Source organism: Microtus ochrogaster, chromosome 7, assembly GCF_000317375.1.
Source record: "Microtus ochrogaster isolate Prairie Vole_2 chromosome 7, MicOch1.0, whole genome shotgun sequence".
In the NCBI taxonomy this organism is placed as follows: Eukaryota; Metazoa; Chordata; class Mammalia; order Rodentia; family Cricetidae; genus Microtus; species Microtus ochrogaster.
In genome coordinates, this window is record NC_022014.1 from 64,615,147 (window position 1) to 64,641,890 (window position 26,744).

The window sequence follows — 26,744 nt, forward strand, 5'->3', positions numbered from 1 at the left end:
TACATACAGACAGAATATTGTATACATAATAAATAAATATATATATATATTTTTAAAAAGCCTGGCTCTCCTGGGTGCCTGGAGCACTCTGTAGCTAAGGTGAGACTCTTGGCAGCTGGTGCCATAGTAACCTTATTGTCCTTAGTAGTGATGGCAGATCCCAAAGAGCCAGCAGCCAGCCTGAGGCGAGGAAGAGGAATGGAGCTGAGAAGAAAGAGGGGGGTAGACGGAGGGGACATCCTTCTGGACTCACTAAGTTTCTGTAGCATCCTTTAGCCCTTCATACCCTAACTCGCAGAGGAAGGCAGCCTCCATCGCCCCTCCTCTGTAAACCCTCCTTCAACCCATCCCATGCAATGGGGGGCCTTCTGAAACCTGACCTGAACCCCAACTACTCCAAGACACCCCACCAGCTCTCCATTCATCAACGCACTCAATGCCCCCCGAGACCTGCCCTGGCAACTCCCCAGGGTGGGGGTAGGGGGATCCCATGCCACGCCCATCATTGATAAGCAGTCCCAGGCAGTGCCATCCTGAGGGCCAAGGACGGGAAAATCACTCCGGGAAGCTTACTTCATCAGCAATGTCAATACGCTTTATTTCTAAAACTTCATTCTGGAGCAATTACTGATTTGCATGGTATATTCTCTCTCCTCTCTCTCTCTCTCTCTCTCTCTCTCTCTCTCTCTCTCTCTCTCTCTCTCTCTCCCTCCCTCCCTCATTTCAAAAAAGCACTTTCACTATTCAGAGTACAAGGTCACCTGGCTAGGAAGTGGCCGAACTGGAACAAGAGACCCTTTGGGTCTCCATCCTGAAACAGGTCTACTGTCCTCTAGCCTGCACTGCTCAGAGGTTAGGAAAGGCAAGGCAAGATGTGTGCCTCAGCCCGCGCGCAACCGTCCAGACCCACACCTGATGCACAGATGTGAAACATTCGGGTGCTGTCTTCACTGGTGGGAGAGAGTGGCAGCAGAGTGCGGGGCAGGGCGCTATCCCGCAGCTGGCGCGAGCAGATGTTCCATCTCTGCTCAAGGACAGATCACCTCCAGCGAAAGCACAGGGCTGTGTGCCGAGGACGAAGGGAGAGCTGGGGCCAGGCAGCAGCCGGGGGGACTTGGCATGCTTCTACAAAATGAACTTGGCTGTCACTAGCTCTCGTTATTTAGTACATTCACCTCCCCTGGAGCGAGAACAGGACACTCTCAGGCTAAGAGACGGCAGCACACAGCATGTCCGTAGTAAACAATTTATTTTTCTACCTCAGTTGCTTACAGGGGGAAACATAAAACGTCATTAGGGAGCAGCCTAGATGAACTATTTACAGCAATGGGGAAACTCACAGTGGCTGAACTGAACTGCCCAAGAGGCAAGCACTTCAGGACACGCTCACCAGAGCAGAGCAGTTCACAGAAGCCAAGGTCAAACGAAGAAGAGGGAAGCCTACAAGCTGTTTCTGAAGAGCAGCAACTACCTCCACCACTCATGAAAAAAAGCTCGTAGAAAGATGAAAGGGAACCAGGCAATTGCTACATCAGTTATCTCTAACAAGAGGAGCCAAACTGCACGAACCTCCTGCCATGCTGACATGCTCTATGGATATCAAGGACGCTGAAATTCAAATGTACATATCTGTTCATACCGGGTTGGGCAAATAGAGCCACGGGTCACTGCCCACAAACTCTGGCTTTTGCAGGTACGACTGAACTGTCGTTACTAACTCAAGAGAACCCTACATTTCAAAGAGGGATGTGGACGGGGTCAGCATAACACGATCCTTCCGGATAGGGGTGACTGTCAGGGTGCTAGCACTGAGGTGTAGCCCAATTTGGGTGGTGCCAGATGTCCTGTTCCTTCCCACCCTGGTGGTGCCATGGGGTAGGGGTAAGACACATGGGTGGAGCAGTGAGGTTGGGGAAGGGGGAGCCCAGTGGGAGGGGGGGGTGTCTGTGCCAACAACTAGCAGGGTCAGGGCGATTCTACTGTTCCTTCTCAGACAGACAGACGAGTTCACTGTGGCAATAGCCACCAAGAGACCAGCCCCAAAGGACAATGGCAACCGGACAGTGTTTACACAGCTGCTTATTCAGATCATATTTTGCACATGGTTTTATAGAAGGGTGTGTGTGAGTGTGCACGTCGCCACCGCACGCCACAGGACACAGGTGCACCCTCCAGATCACACAGCTGCAACCCCTCTGGGTCACCAGCACTTAAAAGCTTACGTCTTGCCCCACGAGATGCTCAGCAAGGCCGCTTGATCATTATTCTAAAAAGGCAGCATCTGCAGGATTCCTCCAAGGAATCCCTACCTTCTGGGGAGTTGGGGGTGGGGTGCGGGTAGGGGTGGGACTGGCCACAATGCATTCAAGAAGCAAAGTGGGAGGGCACAAACACACTAAGTTTTCCGAAACAAAACAAAGCAAAACAACGAGGTCTTTCCCAGAATTTAAAACAGGAGAAATCATGTTCGTTCACTCCATCAGCCAGACAGGACAGATTTACAACCCTGCAGGTGGCTACATGGGCTAACCTGTTTAACACAGTTGTGTGGCCTACGGAGATCTATTGGAACTACATGTCACACAGATGGGGTGAGACCTGGGCCTCAATCAGTTGAGATGATGTGCAGGTAAAGACATGTGCAAAGAACGTTGGAAGGGATGAGGTTCCTGTCTGCTGAGAAGGCCCCAGACTCCTGCTAATGCGTGAAGGCTGTGGTTTGAGAACCCGGTGGGCTGTCATCTTTCTCCCCGCATCCCTCTAGGATAGACTCAGAAGGCTTAGGAGGGGCGCGGGACTCATGCAGGACCTCAGAGGGGCTAGAAATGGGAAGTGGGCACAGGATAAGGATTGAGACCACGAAGAAAAAGCATCAGGACAACTTGGTGGTGACAAGAGCTGTGCCAGAGTCAGAAAGGGCCAGGATCGAGCCCCAGGGCATGGGAACTGCTCTACAGAACCACCCAGAGGAGGCAGGGAGAAGGCAGAGCACTAGGCAGCCCCCACTTTTGGAGTTCACTCTGCAGTCCCACCACCTCCTTAGCCACACCCACCTCAAACAGTCCTTACAGAGTGACACAGGAGACTAAAGTCAGGACACCCTCAAGATTCCATGCCGAAGTCCACCAAGCCTTAAGCTCTGTGACGATGTCAAATTTGATTCTAGAGCCGGGCAGTGGTGGCGCACGCCTTTAATCCCAGCACTCGGGAGGCAGAGGCAGGCGGATCTCTGGGAGTTCGAGGGCAGCCTGGTCTACAAGAGCTAGTTCCGGGATGGGCACCAAAGCTACAAAGAAACCCTGTCTCGAAAACCAAAAAAAAAAAAAATTGATTCTAGAGGGACTGACCACATCCTGAACTCATGACGGGAAGGACACAGGAGGCAGTGTAGGCTTTGTGTCTGGGGCCTGGCAGGGTGTGAGAACAAATAGATGGGGTCTTATGCTCCATGAAGGGCAACTCCCAGAGGCTAGGGTCATGGAGTGGGGTGAGCTCTGACCTCAACCTGACTCCTGACATACTAAGATAAAGGCTGGGTGGTTCACACCTACTCAGCTGCAGAAAGATAGTTGTCTCTCTCAGGTCATGGAATAAGAGACTCTTCTGACTACAAATGGATAGGGCACAGAAAGTTTGGTGGCTGAGAGTGGACTGTCCAGCCTATGGGCCAGGGAATACTGCCTGCCTGCCTTCAAGGCTGATTTCCCCCCCATATTTAACCCTAATGACTGGCCACAGTTGAAGAGCTGGCAACATGAGGAAGATGAACAGCGTCTCCAGGCACAGACACTGTACCCACTCCTTATCAAAGCCTTGACTTCCCAGAAGGAACCAGGCCCCTGAGGAATACCACCTCAATTATCCAGCCTCAGCTAGGTCACGCTGGCATGTCTGTCTCTCTGTCTGTCTGGGGCATACCCACGTATGTGGGCCACAGAGTTAGAACACTACCAGATACTTCCTGGGCTGGTTGAGACAAGACAGGGGTCTTAGCATGGGGTCCACTTCACTGTCCTCAAAGTATCCCACATTGTGTCCCTCCAACATGTACGCACCTCTAGAGTACCATATCATATCTTTTTATGGAACAACACTGGGCAACAGAACCCTCAGTGGGATGGAAATACACTATTTTTCACTCTGAGACAAGCCACCAGCCTCATGTGACTGCCCAGCCACTGGAATGTGGCCAGTGTGAATGAAGACCTCAGGTTTTCCTTTCTCCGGAATTTTAATTACTACAGATCTACCTTTTGGTGGCCTATGGTACCTAGTTGGCCAGTGGATACTGGCTAACGGTCAAGTATTAGATGTTAGGATCCAGGCTGCCTGGGCTAATTGCTGCCCCTTGCTCACTGTGACTCTGTCTCTGTGCCTTGGGATCTCTACCTGTAGTGGGAGTAAACTAGGCACAGTTCAGGCCTGAATACAGATTTCTGTCCCAGGAGTCCAAGCTGAAGAGAGGCTGCGGAAAGAGTCCGCCAAGGGTCCTTGCGGACAGCATCTCCCAGAGGGGGAAGCTGCCAAGGTCACTCATCGTTCTACTTGGATTTCTGTAGCTCCATCTCTCTCCCTTCTGCCTCTGACCCCGCAGTCGGAGAGCTGCACTGTCCGTCTTTCAAAGGCCCCACTCACCAACCATTCACAAATAAGAGAAGTGAGGACCAGAGCACGTGACTTGCCACACAGCCACTTGTCCAACTGGAACCAGAGCCAGGATAAATGTCTACGTTTCCAGTACCGGCCAGAATCATGGGATATAGCCCTGCACATCTCTGTTGCCATTTCAAAGCCTGAACTGAGGCCAGTGCTAGCCTTAGACCTTTCCTCCACAGGCTCAGACAGCCTTCCCTCAGGCCGGCTTTCTGTGCCTTCTGCTCAGCACTTCTCCTAGGTCTCCAAGTAGAGATGCGATAACCCCAAGAATAGTCAGTAGGTGTAGTACCCCCCCCCCAGCAACCCGCACCGGCCCATGCACAGTGAGAACTACAGAGCACAGACTTCCCTTACATCAGTGCTGGCTATATTATATGGCCTTTGACTCTGACACACTAGGCACCCTAATATATCCTCATCTGTGAGGAAGTTTACCTCACAAAGAACATCAACACTCCTAAAGCATCATTTCCTGCAGCATCCTCTCCATTTTCCCCAGACCACACCCACTGGCTCCTCAGCGCTAAAGCACCTGGGCATGGGGGGGCGCAGTGTCATGCCCAGCTATCTATGCAGAGTAGAACGAGAATTTGTAGAGTTTGTTCAGGGTACAAAGTATAAGTCTGACCCCTGCAACCTCACCAACGTACATCAGAAAAGCCCGACATCAGGGCAGTGGAGAGGATTAGAGGGGAGGAGGAAGGGAAGGCAGGCTGGGAAGCATTAGACAGGCAGATGTGATGAGCAGCAGGCAGCAGGGATGGTGGATGCAGCAACAAGCCCTGGGCCTCGTTAATCCCCCAGAAAAGCCTGAGAACAGGCTTGGGGGCAAAGGAGGTGAGCAGAAGGGGTTCCCCACCTCCTCTCCTCCCGTTTTCCACCAGCCTCAAGGAAACACTCTAGTCCATTGGAAAGTTCCAATTATTCGCTGACCATGAACCAGACAGGACTCGGAAGGTCGACAGGTAAGCAAACTGTGTTCTCTCTCGGAGCATCTCTCCACTCCCCTCCAGATGTCTGCCTCCCAAATTTCGAAAACCCCAGAATCTAAGCCACTTACCTGGGAACTGGTAGCCATAGCTAGGAGCGAATCCAGGGTAGCCTCGGCCATAGGTTGCCACAAAGTTGGGGTAGCCTTAAACGAAGAGAGAAAGAACGAGGTGTCAGACAGTGGCCTTGGACCTGGAGTGCTATTTCATGGAAGGTGACAGCGAAACCAGCTGTGGCTATGCTTACAGAATGATGTATCTCTGGGGAGGGTCTCTATCCAGGCCCTGTATCCCCCTCTCTCCCACGGCTGGAGGTGTGACCGTGAGGATGTTTATAATTAACCCATATTTAGGCAGCCAGACTGCGTTCATGAACCTGAAGAGTAAATACCACACGGAAGGAGGAGCACAGTGCCTGCCTCCAGCTCTGACATTTGGAGAGCTTACCCTGAATGTACTTTACCTTAAAGATGTTGACAGTAGGAGATTAAAGTCCTTGTACTGCCTTCTTTCGAGGCAGTGGACAGGAGCCAGAGCATCACACAGGGCAGGGGTACTCTGGGATTGGCAGTTTAGTAGCTACACAGAGGGCTGCCTCTCAGCTTAGCAAGCCATGGCTGAGAGAGGCGGGGGCCATGTCCCAGCATAGACACTGCAAAGAAGTGTGTCTTCAAGAGAGCTAGAGGGACTGCGTGAAAACATGTACCAGGAAGCCCCGGCTGAGCTCTGAAGGCAAGGTGCAGAATTCTCATGGACAATTCACGGTAGATGGTTTGTCTGACCCTTCTGTAGCAGGTGACTTACTAAGGGGCGCTGAGAGCCCCTCTAGTGAGTCCTGGAGGGGGTGGGCCTGCTCCACTTTGTGAAGCAATCTCCCATTTAAGAGGTCACTTCAATACTGCTCACCACATTCTTCACGCCCCGTCCCGATTCTAACAACAGTGGAGGTGAATGGAGCCTTCCTGTACTGTAGCTTCCTTGGTCACAGCAGCGCCACAACTATCTCCTGTCTCCAGAGACCTATTGTGCCTCCTTCCACCCTGTGTGGGTTAGCTTAGTACAATCATACTCCAAAAATGTCACCCCGGTCCCCTAAGCACAGTGGCTAGCCCTCAGCTTTGGCTTCTGAGGTGGCTGGCGGGTGGGTGTCAGTCTGGCCAGCACTTGAACGAACTCTGCTTCTGCCTAGGAGGCCGATCAAGGCAAACTTTCACAGCTACCCGCATCTAGAGCCAGTGGACAGAGGATGACAGGTGATTCTGAGTGTTTACTCTGGCATCAGCAGGACAATCCAGCATCCAGAGGTGCCAAGTGGCCCTCTGACCAGGCCATTCCTGAGCTGTCCCCCTTGGCTGGCAGCTGGAGCTCTGATGGCTCCACTCTCTAAGCTCCTGTCTGCTTGCCAGGCTCCATTCCCCAGCCTTCCTGCTAATTCTCAGCACCACGGCTCTATAATAATCTTTGCCACTCCCAGAGGTCAGAGGCACTTCTGTTTCTACCAAAAAGAGAGTGGAAAGACACTTCTATGGTGGGTTTAGGGCAGGCCCCAAGTTTTCCAGAAGACGGGGAGCAGTGGCCACTCTACCTGTTTCTGCTCTGCTTGCATACTCCCCCAAATCACAAGCTCAGGGGGTTCGATATCCACCTCCCCATGGAGTCTCATACCAAGCACACTACGACCCTGCTCACCTATATTCCACGTTCTCCTCCCCATCATGAGTCAGGCTTGGGAACTCTTCCCACTGTCAGTCAGTGCTTATGCCTCAGAGGCCCAACGTTAAGCCTTGCATGGTTTTTTCCCTAGAGATGTTGGGGGGCGGGGGTGGCTTCACCACTAGATCTAGGTCACTCATGGGTCTGGAAGTCAGGAGACCTGGTATCTAGGCCTAGCTCAAGACCACGCCCTTGGGGATGACTATGGCCTTATTGTTTGAGTCTCCCTAAATTCACACTGGAATCCTAACCATCTGGGCCTTTGGGAGACAAATGGCTCACAAGAACACAGCCTTTAAACGGGATGAATGCTCTTTCAAGGAAGGTTCCAGAGAGACCATTGACTCTCTCACTATTTGGATTTCCTAGCATTCAGGATTGAGAAATAGATGTCAATTCAAAAACTGATTAAGACCTATGGGATTCTGCCACAAGACTCTGACCTAAAATGGGGGTTTCCCCCTTTCATTTAGAGGTGGGATCTTGCCACAGGTAAAAAGCCTTGCAGGTCTCTGGCAACACTGAGGTGCTCAAATTCTCAGCAATGACCAGCTGTGGTCCTTGCTACAGCCAGAGCCTTCCCACCTGTGAACTAATGCACTGGCCAATTGGGCTAGCTCTACTTCATCTGGGCCTGGTCACTGGCTCTGTCCTGGTGAGATTACCCTCCAGGCTCATGATGCCTCACTGGCAGAAGGCAAGACAGAATGACCCAGAAACACTGTACCTACTGGTCTCAGAGGGGCAGGAGCCCAGGAGGCCACTGAACTCAGAGCACCTGATGGGGAAGAGAGATACTCTGGTGGCCAGACCCCAGAGCCCTTGATACGCAATGGCTGTTCGCTGGAATTTATATTCTGGATGGGCAGCTCAATTTTTCTCTAAATTAATCATCTACTATCAAATCAGATCTTTCAGGGCTAGATTTCTGATAGCACTATTTCAACAATATTGATAAATGGATTATAGGCAAATGGTCAAATCACTGCTGCCTAGGGGCTTTCCTGAAGAAAAATGGCTCCTTTGCTGCTAACTTCAGAGCAGGGTCCTAAATTTGAAGTGTTAATTTGGCAGGAAGAGCGAAAGCCCATGCATCATTTCCCCTGACCGCAGGTGAGGGACAGTGGAATGGCTAGTCCCTCCTGGTGCGCAAGCTACCTGTACAACTTCGTTGCAAATATTCTCCCTCACGCAGATCTTAAAGTCTTCAACACGGAAAAAGAAACGTACTGTCAAGTTCCCACGGACTTTGGGCCTCACCCTGTTCTTCCGGATAGGCCAATATCATCATCACCCAAGGAATGGAGATGAAAATTCCACACCTGCCACGCTGGGGGATCTCACCTCCATACCCCCAATACTGAATAGCCTCTCTGTCAGGCAGATGAAATTATAAATTTATAATACAACATTACTTCAATTTTCCTCTTCATTTGCGGCTGTGCAGCCCAGCTCTGCTCCAGTGGTTCAGGGCCCAGGCCGCACGGGGGAAACCGGCTGGCTGCATATCAATAGCCCATTACAGTAGACCCGCGCGGACACTCCGTCAAGCCACATTACAGCAGGACGACCCCGCCACCACTTCCATTAGCAGCTGGGCCCCTCCCACGGTGGCCACTGCACAATTTATTTGCTCCAGTACTCTGGACGCCTGATCAATCCCACAGTAATTATCTCTTGTCACTAAAGGAAAAAAAAAAACCAGGCCTTCTGCCTGGATGCCCACCTTCCTCACACCGAGGCTTTCCACTGTGGCTGCACAAGTAAGAGAGGGATAATAGTGTGCTCAAAAGTTCTTTGTGTGGCCCCCTCCTCGGGATGCTCACAGGGTTCTCAAAACTGTGGCTTTAGATCTCTGCTCCTAACTTAGAAGCGTTTGCATCTTAGATAGGCCGTGGCTTATCCAGGCTCTTAGGCAACCATCTAGTATCCTGAAATAAGGCTTTGCCCAGGCTCTTGACTTCAAAGAGACAAGAGAGAGGGGTCATTTATATCCAGAGAACACAGCGAGTGTCTGCTACAAGTGCAGGACTGCCTGGGGCTATGATGATAGCTCCCTGAAGTCAAGCGAGGACCAAGAGCCCCTCATAGGCAAGGATGCGGAAGCCAGTCCACAAAGTCCCATGGTCCAAAAATTCTCCCCAGCTGTAGGGGCTCCTCCACACCTGTGCTAATTTAACCTTTAACGAAAAACTATTTGAAAGGGAAACTTCAGTCCCTTAGGGGCATGTGCCATATCACAAATATTCAAGGGCTGTAGTGCACATGAAATGGGCGGTCCCCACACTGGCGAGCAGACAAAGGGCAGTCTCACAGACTCAGAAGGCTCTATGGACCCATTGCTCTGGAAGGATAAGGGACAGCTGAACTTGGAGTTACTTCTGTCTTCCAAGAAACAGGTGCACAAATTAGGACAGACAAACCAGTATTTTAGGGGAAAGATAAACTACAGAAGAGTCTACAGACAAGTCCAGGAAGGTAAGCGGGTCTCCTGATCTGGAGTCAATGTGTGCAGATCATGGCTCCCCAGGTCTTTCAATGATTGATTTTTATTTATTATTTATTTATTTATTGCCTTCCATTTACAAGGCATTAATGTTGGGGAGCACTATCCCAGGGTTTTGCAAGGATCTATTGGGACAAATGAAGATAAGAACGCTTTTGGCTAGCTGCTATCTGGCCTGTAGCGTCTCTTCTCCCCCGTCTGCCAAGGGACGCTTTTTTACAAGGCTTCAACACTGAGCTTTCTCTCTCTATCATGTGTTTAATAAATAGCATGTGCCCAACCAGGCCAAGAATATTAAAGGCAGTGGGATTATAAGGCTAAAGGCAGGGAAGGCCAAGAAGAATCAAATACATCAAGAGTCACGTGTTTGATTTTACTAAGTCCATTTTCGTTAAGAAAACCCAGGAGGACTCTACAGCATCAGGCTGGATGACTGTGGGTGCTCCCACAGAACGTGAACAATGGGACAGGACCCGCGGGTTGCAAAAGCATCTCCACTGATGGCACAGTTGTTTCTGGTTCTGTCTGGCTCAGAAGTAAGAGGTGGGACCTTGGAGCAAGTCCCTTTCTCTTCAGCCCCCTCCACTCTTTTAAGGAATTCTCACCATCTTTTATTCCATCCGATTAGGGCTGTGAAAGCTCAAGTCAAAACAACTTGCATTTGCCCCAAGGATGTGGGCAGCCATATCAAGGGAAATAAAGAAAGAATGCCATACTCCCATTTGCTTGCCAGCTTCCCTTTTCTGAGACCTCCTAAGGGATGGAGAAGATCCTGAAAGGTTTTAAAAATTAGTCACATGATGCCCCAGTCATAAGACCAGCATGTCTGCCTCAGCTCCTGACTGGGATTGGAGGCAAGGTTCTCATGCTGGCACTCGCTAAACAAACGTTGGATGAGTGAATTTTGACATCAGTGCCTTATAGTTTTGCTTTTAAATATTCTTCTTAGAAATTATCTTCATTAATGAGTATTTATTTTGCAGGGTCTCGCAATATAGCTCAGACTGGTCATGACCTGGGATTTTGCCTCAGCCTCCTTAGGGCTAGGACTACAGCTTTGTACCACTGTATCTGGTTATTCACAGTGATTTTTGTTTGTTTTTCATCAAACAGGGTTTTCACATAGTCCACACTGCTTTAGACTTGCCCTGTAACCAAGGATGACCTTGAATTTCTGATCTTCCCACTTCTACCTCCTAAGTGCTAGGATTACAGGTATGCATCACCACACCTAGCTCTTCAGTGAATTAATTCTTTTTTGTTTTATTTTCCTTTAGGAGCTAAGCTCATCAGCCAAACTGTTAAGGGCAGTGATAGCAGGGGTTCCAGGACTGATATGCACACAGTGCACTGTGGAGGTAGCGGCCCTACCCAAAGAGGAGACTACCCCAGGCCACACTGTGGCGTTAGAGGATAGACACGTAACCAATGAAGCAGCTAGGGAGGAGGAAGTCTTCCTCCTGATTCCTCCTAAAGAGCCAGAGGCCCATGGACCACGTTGCGCCATCAGGGACAGGAAGGCAATCCAGGGTGCCTATATATTAAGAGCTAAGTAGTCTGCCATAGAGCAGCATCATTTCATTCTCAATGGTTTTAACAATCATTTAGAAGTAATAACTACGGGGTTGGGGAGATGGCTCAGTGGTCAAGTGCTTGCTGCACAAGCGTGAGGACCTGCAGACACATAAAAATGGGAGGTGTCGGATTTAAATCCAGTGCTCAGAAGTCAACGGGAGGATTCCTGGGGCTTGCGGGCCAGCCAGTTTAGCTGAATTGTTGAGCTCCAAGTTCAGTGAGAAACCTGTGGCTTCCACATGCTTGCTGCAAATACAACACACGGACGGACATCCTCTTATATGTATATAGATCTATGGAGACTCTTTAGTTCTCTCTAGCCAGTGTGTGTCCTTACAGCTGACGACGGAGTTACACCTTGATAAACTTACCACAGACTGACAAGGTGTGGGATGCCAAAAATATATCTCCCATACCCAATCTTCCAACCTGCATAGCTAAGCGGCAGCACGCTGCAGACGTGCCTCTGATTCCCTTCGTGAGAGAGAATGGAGAACATGGCTGTTCTCTGACAAGCTACCACACAGCAGCTGCCCCTGTCCAGCAACCCCAGGGAGTGTGGCGCTGTAAACTGCCAGCCTGGAAAAGATCCAAACTCAGCAGTCAAATCAGTGTCTACTGAATACACACAGCTGTCGCCCTGTTGCTAAGTAGAAAATTAGGGGGGTCAAGCCGGCAGAAGCTAGGGACAGTCTTTTCTACCATAAGATAGTCCCTGAGCTTGATACACAGTCAACTTCTGAGTGTTAGATGCTCAGTTCACAGGTGTGCACCGCCACGCCCAGTTTTATGCAAGGACTTCAGGCATGCTAGGCAAGGGCTCTACCACCTGAGCCACACTCCAGCCCTACCATATTGTTTTAATTACTGTAGCTTTATAAAGTGCTTTGGGCTATAGTCAAACTGGTGTTTTCTGATTTCTTGCTTTTTTTTTTTTTTTAAAAAAAAAACATTTTCTTTTCTTTCATGTTTCTACTTCTAGGTAAGTTTTAGAATCACGCAGGCAGTTTCTAAAGAACTGGAATAGGATTTTTTTCTTATAAACTCTGTTCAGCCTAAGAAAATTAATCTGAGGAGAATTAATAGATTGGCCATTTAAAAAAATATTCTCAATGGCACCATTCTCTACCTTTAAAGTTCTTCAATATAGCTTTACCTGCCCAGGTTATTTTCTCAGACAAGGAGATACCATTCTTTGTAAGGGCACAAAAAGTTTTAAAACTAAGCCAGGAATGATTTAAACAGCAGCACATCTGAAAATATACAAAGAGCTTATCACACAATATAGAAGAGGGGACTCTTAGCCAAGCCAAATGAAAACCCATTAAAACTAGACAGCTCGTGTGCCTGAATGGAATTTCACCATTAACGACCATTTATCCCATTTAATTAGTATTTTCCCGACACACAATAACTTGCACTAAAATACCGTTCTCTCGCCTTGAAATTTCTAATTATTGTTGCGACCCACACCATTACGCATCTCCTCCGCTTTCTCCATCTTTCATGCCATTTAAGCGGTGAGATTTTCAATTATCTACGCAGGGCGGACAGAGATACCTCTAAGGAAAGGGGCATAATATGCAACTCAATTTCTCTAAAAGCCAGGAGAGATCATTTTTAGTCAGAACAAACACACTTTGTCTTTCATCATTTTTTTTTGCAAATAAAGAGTAAAACAGGCTATTTAAAACATCCATTTAAATGCAAATTTTGATATCCCAAGAGAAAAATGTTAATCATTTAAATAGACAGGATTAGTGCCCACCCTTTGCCACCCTCCAGTGCCTCTCCTAAGTTTTAGAAAAATATAGCCTGAGTCCATGCAAGCTAGGCCAGCAAGGAGTTTCTTAGGTCTTAGGAATGCTCGCTGGGCCAAGAAGGCTGAGGCTGAGAGGGGATGGCGGTCCTGTTTTGTGTCTGAGGAAGAGGATGGACAGACAGTCTCAAGCATACCATGATCTCAACTGAATGTCTGACTGTCTCAAAGAGGAACCTATCGCCCTCACTAGAAGTTGAGTTAACAGCAGCATACACAGGTAAATGGACGCTCAGGTGGGTTAAATGACTGTTAAGTGACTCAGTGGGCAGTACAGGCTGCCACAGCCCTCAGCCCCGGTCCACTGGGCTCCCCCATCCCCACACCTGTGCCGACTCACCCAGCATCCCCATGCCAAGCATGAACGCATCCATGGTGTAGGGCAGCCCCCGGGCCCGGCCTCTTGTCCCAGGTGGGAACATGACTTCTTTCGGCTGAGCTTTCTTACATTCTACCTGTTAAACAGAAAGGAGGGCAAATGAGATGCAAATGCATTCCACGCAAATGTCAGCCGCCGAACCCACCGGGTTACGGGGCTGTTATTTTCAGCCTCGCTCCTTACTCGCTGTAAAAATAGCTGTGCCGAGCAAACGGCTTGCAAAATAAATATTTAAGAAGCCATACCACTTGTGCAAATCCTGCGTTGGAAAAACCTACAAGGATGAAATTAGGTTCTGGAAGGGCAGCGAGGACGCAAGCTAAAGATACACGCGAGGGGCTGCAACCTGGTGCCGAAAGCGTGATGGCTAAGGCGGCGGCGACGCTGATGGATGGGCCTGCGGATAAGAGCAGCAGCAGCAATTATAATCATCATTCATGGTTGTTGGGCCTTTTAGACAGATTCCTCAATGGTCCTGAAGGCCAGGGACTCCCCACATCAGGCCACGAGAGACCCTCTTTTATGAAACAGAGAGGGTACTCAGACCTGGCTCCATCTCCCAGATGAGACCACTGAACATCAGAGGCTCAGAAGTAACATACCGCCTTCCACCCCCGCAGGCAAAGGCCTGGAAGCCAAGTGTCACATTTACCACCAGCCTTCGCCAAAGGAGTCCCGAGATCTCACATAGACTCTATGCCAATGGATTATTAGTTTTGCATTTAGCACTCCTGTCTTTTAGTGGCTGCTAATCTTTCCATTTATCTTCTGCCTCCAAAATCTCCCGATCCTATTCTAAATATGCATCCAGAGGTCACTGACTGAACAATATTATTTATAGAAAATAAAAGCCGTAGGGCCAGGGAGATGGTTCAGTAGTTAAAGTCACTTTCTCTCAACCCCGATGACCTGAGTTCATTTTCTGGGACTGACACGGTGGGAGGAGAGAACTGAGTCTCTGAGTTGTCCTCTGACCTCCACGAACGCCATGGCACACGCACTCCGACATAAATAAAGACGTGCAATAAAAAACTGAGACTCCAGTAAATAAAGCTGTGGCCTACAGAAGCTTCTGCATCGTTTGAGGGGACTGCCTGAGCCTGCTCAGCATTGCTTGCTTTTAGTTTACAGGCAAACTTAACAAGCACCGTTGGCTGTAAATCAAGCCCATTGGCTGATAAAGATGGGCTGTTGCAGGGCAAAGCAGGGCACTTAGAGCAGCCAACAGGAACAGCATGGGGGCCTGATGGTGACAGAGGAAGAAGAATCGGGTATCTTATTTAAAAAACAGTCTGGGGACATATGGTATAGGAGCAAAAGCTTCACTTGGCTCAGCAGCTGCCAGGGGTATCACTGTGTCACAGGGGATTACGTTGCCTATGGTGTGTCTGAGTCAGCCAGTGTGAGCTAGATTGTGTGCAGTATACATTGCTTAAAAGGGGACCTACACAGAGGACCCATTTTGGAGATATGCTCATCCCAGATACTCCAATTAAAGAGAGTTAGTGCTTTTAGTAGTAATTATAAAGCCAGGAGTGGTGGGGCATGCCTGTAATCTAAGCACTTGGGATGCTGAAGCAGGAGGATTACAAGCATGAGAAAAGCCTGGGTTATGTATGAAGATTTTGCCTCAAACAAACAAACAAGAAAATAAAAGAAATTATTTAGTGATCAAGGGGAAACGTTGATCTAAAATAATAACTCTGAAACCATGTAACAGGCATTATTCTTGCTCTTTAAAGAATGGTAACTAGGGCTGGAGAGATGGCTCAAGTGGTTAAGAGCATTGCCTGCTCTTCCAAAGGTCCTGAGTTCAATTCCCAGCAACCACATGGTGGCTCACAACCATCTGTAATGAGGTCTGGTGCCCTCTTCTGGCCTGCAGATATACACACAGACAGAATATTGTATACATAATAAATAAATAAATATAAAAAAAAAAGAATGGTAACTACAAATATCTTTAAAAATGGACTCAAGCCAGGCGGTGATGGCGCACGCCTTTAATCCCAGCACTCAGGAGGCAGAGGCAGGTGGAGTTTGAGGCTAGCCTGGTCTACAAGAGCTAGTTCCAAGACAGGCTCCAAAGCTACAGAGAAACCCTGCTTTGAAAAACAAAAAACAAAAACAAAAAAACCCCAAAATAATAATAAATAAAAATAATAATGGACTCAACATGCATGACGAATATGCTCGTGATAAAGAGGCTTTTGTTTTGTTTTGTTGAAAAGAAGAAATGAGAAAGGTGAAAGAGAAATAGGTAAAAGATATGAACAGGCAGTTCACAAGCAGTTCTTAAAGAAGTACATAGCTTCAGAATCAAGTATTTTGGGGGGCTGGGAAGATGGTTCAGTGGGTGACGCCATGTGCCTGCCACACAAGCATGAGGACCTGAGTTTCAGTGTCCAGTGTCCCCGGAAGAGCTGGATGTATGGCTTGCACATCCGTAACCCCAGCACTCCTCTGGGGAGTTGAGAGAATCCCTGGAAGCTTGTGGGGCCAAAAAAACTGGTGTATGCGGGGAGAACCAGCAGATTCTGTCTCAAACGAGGTGGGAAGACAGGAAGTGGCAGCCACACACGTGCTGTGGTGTGCGGACACGCAGGTTAATTGTCTGCTTTGGCTCAAGCTTTGGTGGAGGAGGGCATGGCTGTAGTTTTGAGGTGGCTAGCCATATTCCTCTGTAGCCAGGAAGCAAAGGGCAAGCAGAAAGAGGGGCTGGGCTATATGAGCATCAATGCCTGGGGCCTGGACAGGCTCAGTGGCTAAGGGTATATATTGTAAACTGGGTGTGGTGGTACAAGCCTTTACCCTGGCACTTGGGAGACAAGAGGCAGGAAGATTTCTATGGGTTGGAGGTCAGCCGGATCTACATAGTGAGCTCCAGGACAGCCAGGGAGAGACTGTGAGATTCTGTCTTAAAAAGAAAAAAGAAAGAAAAATGTAGACTGTCCTTCCAGAGGGCTAAATTTTGAGTCCAGGCCACTCACAACTTCCTATAACTTCAGCTCTAGGGTATCTGGCATGTGTGTGTGTGTGTGTGTGTCCCACCCCAGACAAACAGAGACAGACAGATACACACACACACACACACACACACACACACACACACACACACACACACAGAAATTGTAACAGAATACAAAGCAAAACAACTGCCCCAGTGACAGACTTCCTCCAGAGAGGTTCTGTTCCCTAAAGGTTCCCCAGTAGCACCACCAGCTGGGGAGCAAGTGTTCAAATCTATGAGCTGTAGGGCATAATTCATATTCAATGCACAACAGGCAGAAACCAGCACTTTGATTTTTCCCGAAGGGCAACTGGTAATATATAAAAACCTACTATGATACCATCTTTTGCTCTAATAATCCTACAAGTAGGATTTTGTACTGTGAGGGTCTATGAATGTGGCTGTTTGCCAGGCAGAAGCACCACCACCACCACCACCACAACAACAACAACAACAACAACAACAACAATTATAATTCAACAACAGGGATTGGAGCTGATGAGATGATTCAGTATATGAAGGCTCTTGCCACCAAGCTTGGCCACCTGAGTGCTGTCCCGGGAATCCACATGTTATAAGAGAAAACTGCTGCAAATTGTCCTTTAAGACTTTCCCGTGTGTGGCAGGCACACACAGACATGGACAGATGGACACACATACACAGAGTAATAAAAAAAATATTTTAGAAAACAACAGGATGGGGGCCTAGAAAGATAGCTCAATAGTTAAGAGCATTTGCTCTTGAAGAGGACCTGGGTTCAAGTCCCAGCACCCACAAGGTGGCTCATAAACATCCCTAATTCCAGATGCAGGGAATCATTCAACTCTCTTTTCTGACCTCTGCAGGTACAAGACATACCTGTGACACACAGATACATAAAATACATCTTTATGGTGGGGTGTGGTGGCATACTCCTTTAATCCCTGCACTCGGGAGGCAGAGGCAGGCAGATCTCTGTGAGTTTGAGGCCAGTCTGGTCTACAGTACGAGTTCCAGGATAGCAGAGACTGTTACACAGAGAAATCTTGTCTCAGAAAAACCACATGTGCACACACATACATGCACACACGTAAGCATACACACATGCACACACACAAAAAAAAATCTTTAAAAAGTAAAAAAAAAAAAATCCAAATAAACAACAGAACTACTAGGGTACCAATGAAGTGGAGTTTGGTCAAATGCCATCAAAACACTGGCCATGAGGTACTGGTACTGGGAACTTCCTAGGTCCCAGGCAGACCAGGACAGTAGTTACCCTAACTACAGGAAGCCAAACATAAATGACAGTGACCTTGTGGAGAAAACAAAACAAACAAACAAACAATCAAAAAAAAAACCCCAAGTGTGTATATTGTATTAAAAATATTTAAAAGATCTACCAAAGTTATCTTAGAGCAGCTTAAAAATTATGGTGTAGGGGCCGGGCAGTAGTGGTGCATGTTTTTAATCCCAGCACTTGGGAGACAGAGGCAGGAGGATCTCTTGAGGTCAAGGTCAGCCTGACCTACAAGAGCTAGTTCTGGGACAGCTAGGCTGTTACACAGAGAAACCCTGTTTCAGAGAACCAAGCAAAGAAACAAAAATTACGGTGTATTCTGTTACTACTTCCCAAGTCTCCTGCCATGTAGTGGCTTCATGTTACATGTTTTCATAAAACAATGTAATAGCCTGTCATCAATAGGGTTATTGGGGGAATTCCTCTTGCCTGTAGGTGGAGAAAGATGATTAAAAACAAATAAATTCAACCACATCAGGTCTTTTAGATTTCTGCTCGTAGCTCAGGTATGGTGATCAGCTCTAGGTCCTGCCTTTGAGCCCCCATCCTGGGAGCTGCAGGCTGAGAAGTCTCTTCTGCAGGAAGCTGCCCCAGCACAGGAAGATGGGCGTGCCCTGAGCAGGCAGGCAGATAATTACCTAACGCTGACACCAGGACGGGAATAATGCTGCTAACCAGCTCACTTCCTAACAGCCCTATCGGTGGCAATCTATTGCTTTGTCTTATGAAAACCTGCTGCCTGTTCCTAGGCAACCCGATCAACGGAAATTTCAGGTTTATACAATTTTCATTTAGGGAACATAAAGGTTAACTAACTGTAATGGGAGTATTTTAAATAAACCCACCTACTCTTCCCAGCGCTGAGCAGGGCTGGCAGCTGGGTTGAATTCTGCTGTCTTTGCTGGTGGCATGTTGGCAGCACCCACCACAGGAGCTCTGTCAGCCACCCGCCCTGTCACAGTGAGTGCACTCAGGGCCAGAGGCCATGGCATGCGAACTCTCTGGGGCCTCAGCCTGTCTTGGGCCTTTGAATGACAGCAGAGGCATTGGAAACAGCAGGGAGCCTGCTCAGGCCAGCAGTGAGAACTTCTGGAAAGATTACTCAGGGTCCAGACGGCTCTTTGCACAGTCTGTCCCCACTCCCTGCCCCTGGAGATTCAGGAGGATTAACTCTGTGATGTGGAAGAACTCAGAGTTGGGATGTGGGGGATCCACAAATAAATAAGGCGAGCGCCCGCTCAGGGCCCGCTCAGAGGACTTCCACATTCCTGTTCACCAAGGGAACAGGCAAGGGCTCTCTGATCATCACACTGCCTTGCATCATTTTTAGGCTTGTCACTTCTCCCTCGTTAGATCCAGGTCACATACGGGCTATCGTCTCCTGTACTTATGGCAAGCCAGAGAGCTTGACCTAAGACCTAGAGGGAAAACCAGAACCAAACAGGAAAACCCAATCTACCTGTTTCATTCTGGTCACAGACTCAGGTCATCTGTTCCAGACATCAACAAGCGTACACCAAATGTCCCCAAACACAGTGGCTTTGTACAACCACTGATTGTGATCCTCAGAGCTCTAGTCGATGGTACTGGGTTCTCTCATGGAACTGTGGTCAGATGGTGGCTAGGGCTGGAGTCAGAGAAAGCCTGGATTAAGTTGAGGGTCCAACACCGCCGATGGAATACCACCTACAGCTTCTCCAGGACATCTGGCCTTGTGACAGTACGAACATTCCAAGAGATTCTGCATAAGCTTCTAATCGGGTATTGGGATTCACACCATGCAACTTCTACCACATTCTACCATGTGCCAGCTCAGAGCCAGTGAGGGAGGATGGGACACAAAGTGTAATCAGCAGGACCATGGAGCCCAAAGGGCCATCAAAGAGTTAGGTGCTGCCTGAAGTCACTGACGTGTAGGGATCGGACAGGAGGATGGGAGGCATTCTACCATCCTGCTGTCTGTTGGCTGAGTTCTCAAGGTAGTGGGCACTCAAGTTGACTGACATCATAGGGCAGTGGGCAGAGCATACAAGCTCCCTTTCCACTGTAGCACTATGGGGCTATGTGGCTTTTCGTGGACATTAGAAACAAATTGGAGGTAGGTCTCCATGGGTTTACTGTTTGTTTCTTCTTCTTTTCTTCTCGTCTTCTTGCTCTCTCTCTTTTTTTGGTACTAGTGTTGGGTATCAAACCCAGGGCCTTGTGCATGCTAGGCAGATGCTCTTCCATTGAGCTATACCTCAGCCCTACATTTCTAACTTGCTATTCAGACCATGGTGGTTTGAAAGAAAATGGTTCCCAAAGGAAGTGACACTATTAGGAGGTGTGGCCTTGTTGGAGGAAGTGTGTCAATGTGAGGGTTAGCTTGGAGGTCTCTTTTGCTCAAGCTTCCCTCAGTGTGACAGTCAGTTGACTTCCTATTGCTTCTAAGTCAAGACGTAGAAGGACGTTAAGGACTCTGGGCTGCAGGACTGTATCTGTCTGCACGTGGCCATACTACCCGCCATGCATGCTCCCTGCCACAATGATAATGGATTGAACCTTCAAAACTATAAGTGAGTCACTCCAATTAAATGTTTTCTTTAAAGAGTTACTGTGGTCATGGTGTCTTTCTTTTAAAAAATATTTATTTATTTGTTTATTATGTATACAGTATTCTTCCTGCAGGCCTCATTACAGATGATTGTGAGCCACCATGTGGTTGCTGGGAATTGAACTCAGGACCTTTGGAAGAGTAGGCAATGCTCTTAACCGCTGAACCATCTCTCCAGCCTCTCATGGTGTCTCTTCACAGCAATGAAAGCCCTAACTAAAACACAGACATAATTTCAAACTTACAGAAAAGTTGCAAAGACAGCTCAAAAACCAGCTGGTATCCTTTGGCCAACACTGATCACTGCTAGCTTTCTGATACCCCTGCCCAGCACTTGAACATACTCCATGTCTGTACCTGGACGGGTAGGGGTGGGTTTGTGTTTCCCATCCGAGAGCATGCTGCAGACAAAGGGCTGGACTTGGTGCTTGGGCACTTATACACACACGGCTCTGGTAATCCCCAGCATTCCAAGAAAAGAAAATCCTAAAAACGTCTGAGACTAAGTTGCAAACTTCGTGGTCTGCAAGTTCTAAAGGTGGGCACAGTTTTTTTTTTTTTTTTTTTTTTGTGGTTTTTCGAGACAGGGTTTCTCTGTGGTTTTGGAGCCTGTCCTGGAACTAGCTCTTGTAGACCAGGCTGGTCTCGAACTCACAGAGATCCGCCTGCCTCTGCCTCCCGAGTGCTGGGATTAAAGGCGTGCGCCACCACCGCCCGGCCTGGGCACAGTTTCTTAGGTAACTAGAACAGTTGCCAGTTTCAACAGGGACATGGTACTTTGATCTAGCTTTCATAATCCTGTTGCTTATGGACTCTATGATGCCCCTTTATCACAATACATCTATCTATTATTAAAAAGGGTAGTGCTGGGCTGGAGAGATGGCTCAGTGCTTAAGAGCAGTGACTACTCTTCCAGAGGACCCAGGTTCAATTCCCAGCATCCACATGGCAGTTCACAACTGTCTGCAACTTCAGTTCTAGGGGATCTGACACCTTCATACCAATGTACAAAAAGTGGGGGGAGTAGCACTATGCTGTTTATGTAGCCAGGTTGTCCTTGAACTCATGAGTTTCCTATCTCAGCATCTCAAGGAGCCAAGACCATAAGCATGTGCTCTTGTTCCCTGCATGCACTATGTTTTAGAATGGAAAGAGGCCCAGCCTTGAGACACCCATAGCCTGTGTCTGGATTTGAGGTCTGCCTAAAGGCACAGGGCAAGTCAAGGAGTTCTGTTGGTGGAAAGGCACTGGAGTCTATGGGGAAGGCTTCCCTATGGCTGCTCCTGCAACAACTTCAAGTCCCTGCAACCTCTGGGCATCTGGGGGGGGGGGGAGCCAGGGAGAGAGCCAGGGAGTCCGAGAAAGAAACTGATCTCTGAAGGAGTGAAAAATAACTTGCTTTCTGTGCTTCCTCACAAACAGTCCAGTCAGCATGCAGTCCCAGGGCCAGGGGAAGCCAAGAGCTATACCCGTAGCCTTGATGTACTACCCCAAACAAGTGTGCGCGCATGTGTGTGTGTGTGTGCGGGGGGAGGCTATCTGGCCTGAAGAGGCCAGTGTGTACGTCAGAAAACTGTTAGCTTCTCAAAGAAGCCAGAGGCCTGTTTCAAAGGAAAAAACTCCCCAGTGAGCAGACACTGACCTTGACTGTCTGGCTGGTAGGAAGGGGAGGGGAGCAGAGAGCTCAGGGGAGGTTGTCCCATACCTCTTATGGTGGTGCCTGTCTTTGTATAGAGATTCCTGACAGCCCCAAGTGGCCTGACTGGGCCTTGGCCCAGGATTAGCTTGGCCTCCTCCTAAATCAAGTAGCCCTTCCTTCCTAGTTGGTTCTGGAGGATTCCAGGTGCACCCTGTTCATCTGATGCTTCAAGCCAACTGCTTTGCTGACCCACGATTTCCCGAGAATCTGTCAGTCACGCAGATGTCTCCACAAGGCAGGGGCAGATGGGCCCACCTCCAGAGACCCCTTTCCTCTTCCCCACACAACTACTGCCATTCAAGGCAGAGACCTTCCTTCTTCCTAGCCACTCACTGTCCAACTGCCTTCTCTACCCATCAGAGGCCTTTCTGAGCACCCCATGAAAGCGAGATCCTTGGCGGGGCCCTTCTAAGTTCACACTCAAGACCTAGTGATCAGGTTGCCAAGCACCAGAGACACCATCTATACAGGGTAGCCTATCCGGTTTGACTACTAAGAAGTTCTCACAGACATGGCGCTCTCGTGATGCCACAAAAGTGGACAACTACAGTAAAGGCAGCCACGGACGTGCCAGCAGAAGAGGTAAAGGCAACCAGCTGTGCCATCTGCCTTCAGATACACTCTGGACATAAACGACCTGGACCCATGGGTAGGAAGCACCAGAATCGGTTTGATTTGCAGAGAAGGCTCAGTTTGTTATTCAGGGGAAAGAAAGAACATGGTGCTCGAGTATCGCTCTTTCCACCTGTGGGCAGGTGCAATACTCTCGTGTGTGTGTGTGTGTGTGTGTGTGTGTGTGTGTGTGTGTGTGTGTGTGTGATTCTATCCACCTGGGGGCAGGTGCAATACTCTCTCTCCAGTGTGTGTGCGTGTGCATACATGTGCATGTGTAATGTGTAAGATATTTCCATGCATCATAGGATAGACATATTTAGTAGAGTGTGTGACACATGGAGTCCTCACACAGTGTCCCCTGTTCTCAATCACTGTACTGTATTTACTTGGTGGAAGTCTAACTGGTCTCCTCTCTGATAAAGAAACTGAGGCCTCAGAAAAAACAACCTACTGCTCCAGATCACAACCATGATCCAGTCCCAGGGCTTCCAACTCCAAACCCCAGCTCCCTCCTTGGGTCCTACCCTCTTAGCCCCTCCCCACCACCACAGTCCTCTAGGGCCAATCTGATGCTATTTCTTCCGCAAAATCATTCCCATCGCCAGCTTCCAGAATTCATTTCCTCACCACTTACAGGATTAATTTCATCCACTGTTTCCTCTGCTTAGTGGATTTATTAAAGCCGGCGATGGCCAAGTGAAGTAGGTCATAAACCAGCAATATGAAGCACGGAACATGGCAGGTAGTGTGTGGATATGGAGCGGAGCCCAAGGGAATGTGACTCCTTCTGGGGGTGCTGAGAGTCTGGGCAACAGGTGAAGAAGAGCCAGGTGTCGCCAGTCTCCAGTGTTGCTTGAGACACGCCCCCTAACAACCGCACCCTAGTCCCAGTGCAGGGTGGGCCTCGTGTGTCGGAGAGCAGTCTCAAGTACAGCTCCCTGCTCTGATTCAGTGCTACCTTTGGGCTCTGGGGCCGAGCACAACTAACTTCTCTGCACTCAGACTTCTCATCTGCAAGGCAGAGCCTAACAATAGCACCTATCCCACTGGGGCGCAGCCTACAGTCCAATCCTACAAAGCCCTACCCTGGAGAAGACCCTAACACTTGCCCTGCTCTCCGCAGAGCCCACAGGAAAACCTTTGAAGAAGATAAAGCCAGTTCATACCCACACTCATTTTGATTTCAAAGTGCAAGACCAAAAGCAGCTGCCCCTCCCACCTGCGGGACCCCTCCACCCCCACCACCAAGGTAATCCCAGCTCCCTGCATTCATCAGCAAGGTGTGTTAGGGGAGCTGGCAGGCTGTACTATTTGAGGAAAGAGCTGACAGCAGACGCAGCAGCTGTTCTTTTTTTCTGCGGGCACCTGCAAGGGCATTTCAAAGTGAAGAGGAAGCTTGGCCCCCGGCAGGTGTCCAAATCTGGCTGTAAGATAGAGTGGGTGTCTACCCCAGCCCAGAGCTGGTTTCACTTCAGCGTGCAGCAGAGACGACAGGGAAGGTGCCACCTCAGCAGCAGCCTGAAGCTCCCTGATGTGGGGTGGAGCAGCTGCAGGAAGAGGTCAAAGAAAGGACCCGCAGAAGTCTCAAAGCCCAGAGAAGAACCAGGAGGGCTTCTTCCGGAGGCTTCTCTGGGCTCGCCTCTCAAGAATTCATACCCTGTGAGTTGGTGGGGGCCGTGCCAGCCGAGCAGGTGTGGAAAATCCAGAGGTTCAGCATCCTATCCTCATCCCTTCTCCTTGCACTGACCTGACTAGAGGCCCGATGAACGGCAAAAGGGCCAGAACTCTGACTGGGAAGTCCCCTCCCTGCAGGCTAAATTATTTCTGCCTAAAGAGCAGCACACACTTCCCACAGACTGCCCTCACTTCCCCCAGGCTGCCCCGAACACGTAAATTGTTTGGCTCCCATTAGCAGAGGCTGTACACGAATGGGCGTGTGCACACAGGCGTGTGTGATGGCGTAGGGCTTGGGATCTCTCCCTCTCCTACGTAAACATGGCATTCATTTATTAAATGCTTCTCTGCCATTTCCTTTTTTGCCTTCATCCTGCTTGTTTAATATCGCATTTGACATTCTCGTTTTATAAATGGCAACAGGAGCAGAATGGATGGCTAAAATTAGCTTACGCGACAAGGGTGCCACAAAGAGGATCGTGAACACAGAAGCCCAGTTAATTCCACCCACACCCCGCCCCCACTGGTTTGGGCTGGTTCCTGACTGAGCTCTCAGTCTTTGGGGAGGAGGATGAGGCCTGAAGGGGAGGATGAGAGCTGTGTCACCAGGCATCCTGCCAGAAGCAGGACCCGGATGCTGACCCTAGCCTCAGGGAGGTTCCAGGGCCAGCTTGGCCCAGCACTGTGCTCCTGCTGTGCCTCGTCCCTCAGTGTTCTGCTTGGTCCCCCCCCCCCTCCCCAAGTGTGCTCTGAGCTGAAGAGGGGAGGCTGCAGACCACAACAGGCTTTGCTCTTGGAAGTGGACTCTCTGGAAACTCTTTGGAACGAGTCAGCCAAAGGGTCAGACTCAGTTTTCCTGGGGACCTAAAGAACCCCATGTCATTGGGCTGAAGAGGTGGTTTAATGCTCAAGAGGGCCTCTGTCAGAGGATCTGGGTTTTGTTCCCAGACCCACACCAGGAGGCTCACAACGGGGTCTGGAACTCCAGCTTCAGGAAACCCAGCGCCCTCTTCTGCTGTTGGATTGCATTTATGCGCACACACAAAATAAAATATAATCTTAAAAAACAAAAAACCAGAATCCCATCTCAGGACTCGGCTGCTCTGTCCCACCTCCAGTCAGAGGCTCCGGGAGCACCAATCTCCCACGGGGACTCAGGAACTAATTCTGCCTGGTCCTGTGGCCTTCTTCCCTGAGGATCTCAATTTTGATTTACTCAATCAAAATGATTCTGAAAATGATGATAATGATATTAAAAAAAATCGATCACTATGATGGAGCAGGGTATGGCCTGGTCTCTTTCAAAACCCCAGGTAACCCTTAGTCACAGACCCTTCTGCAGTAGTTACCCACGTGTCCCTGTCTTAAGACGGACAAGCACAGAAGCTAACCTGCCCAGGGCACTGCCCCAGACTGTGGATGCTGAGCAGGGCGGGTCTGTGGTGTCATCCACCAAGGAGGAGGACGGGGAGGAAGGCACTACTCTCTGAGCTTTGCTTCACTCTCTCCTGCTCATGACAAGGTGCTCTCTTATGAAAGATGTGCTCCCTACAGGATGTCCCTTCCTCAAGCCCCACCCACTGTCTGCTGGGGGCACCCTCTCTTCTCCGCTTCAAAAACCACTATTATATGGTAAGACTGATTGATCATTAAGTTAAAACCCTTTCCTCAGGGCCCTGGAGGCAGGTTAGCACCACACTGATTTGCTCTGAAGCTAGTCTAGGCCTCAGTTGCAGAGGATGGTCAACAGGACAAATCCAGCTGGCAGCATCCTGTTTCTGTAAATAAGGTTTTATTTGGACACAGCCACACCCACTCATTTACATACTTTCTGGGGCTGTGTTTGGCTACAATGGTGGTGTTGAATAGCCGAGACAGAGACCATATGGTCCTTCGAGCCTCAAATATTTACTATCTGGCCCTTTACAGAAAGCTTGGCCCCTGGCTTAGGCCAAATGGAGGTCACTTGCGGTCACCTGCTGACACTGAGAGTATTTTCAGGAGAACTGGATTCCTGCCAGCCTTCTAGATTATATGTGTGACCATGGAGTGGGCAAGGCCTCTGGAACCATGAACAGAAGAACCAGGGCTGCATCTGAAGGCAGAGGGACGACGCAGGTACAGGCAGATGGGGGAATCGCGCAATGACCAGCAGCGGGTCTGGGCTTCTGCCTCAGACTCCAAAGCTCCCAGTGTCTCTAAATGACCCAGCAGATTCTTACATGGGAACAGGAGA

At 49.1% G+C, this 26,744-nt stretch overlaps 1 protein-coding gene across 7 annotated transcripts in view; it reads right to left on the reverse strand.

The window, feature by feature from the left end:
• Positions 1-26,744, reverse strand: part of Msi2 (musashi RNA binding protein 2) — a 371,618-nt gene that overhangs the window by 39,370 nt on the left and 305,504 nt on the right. For all 7 annotated transcript variants that reach the window (XM_026780518.1, XM_026780516.1, XM_026780517.1 and 4 more), the window contains exons 9-10: positions 13,599-13,713; positions 5,717-5,791 (exon numbers count right to left, since the gene is read on the reverse strand). In XM_026780518.1, coding sequence (XP_026636319.1) covers positions 5,717-5,791; positions 13,599-13,713 — 190 coding nt within the window. The remainder of the gene's footprint in view (positions 1-5,716; positions 5,792-13,598; positions 13,714-26,744) is intronic.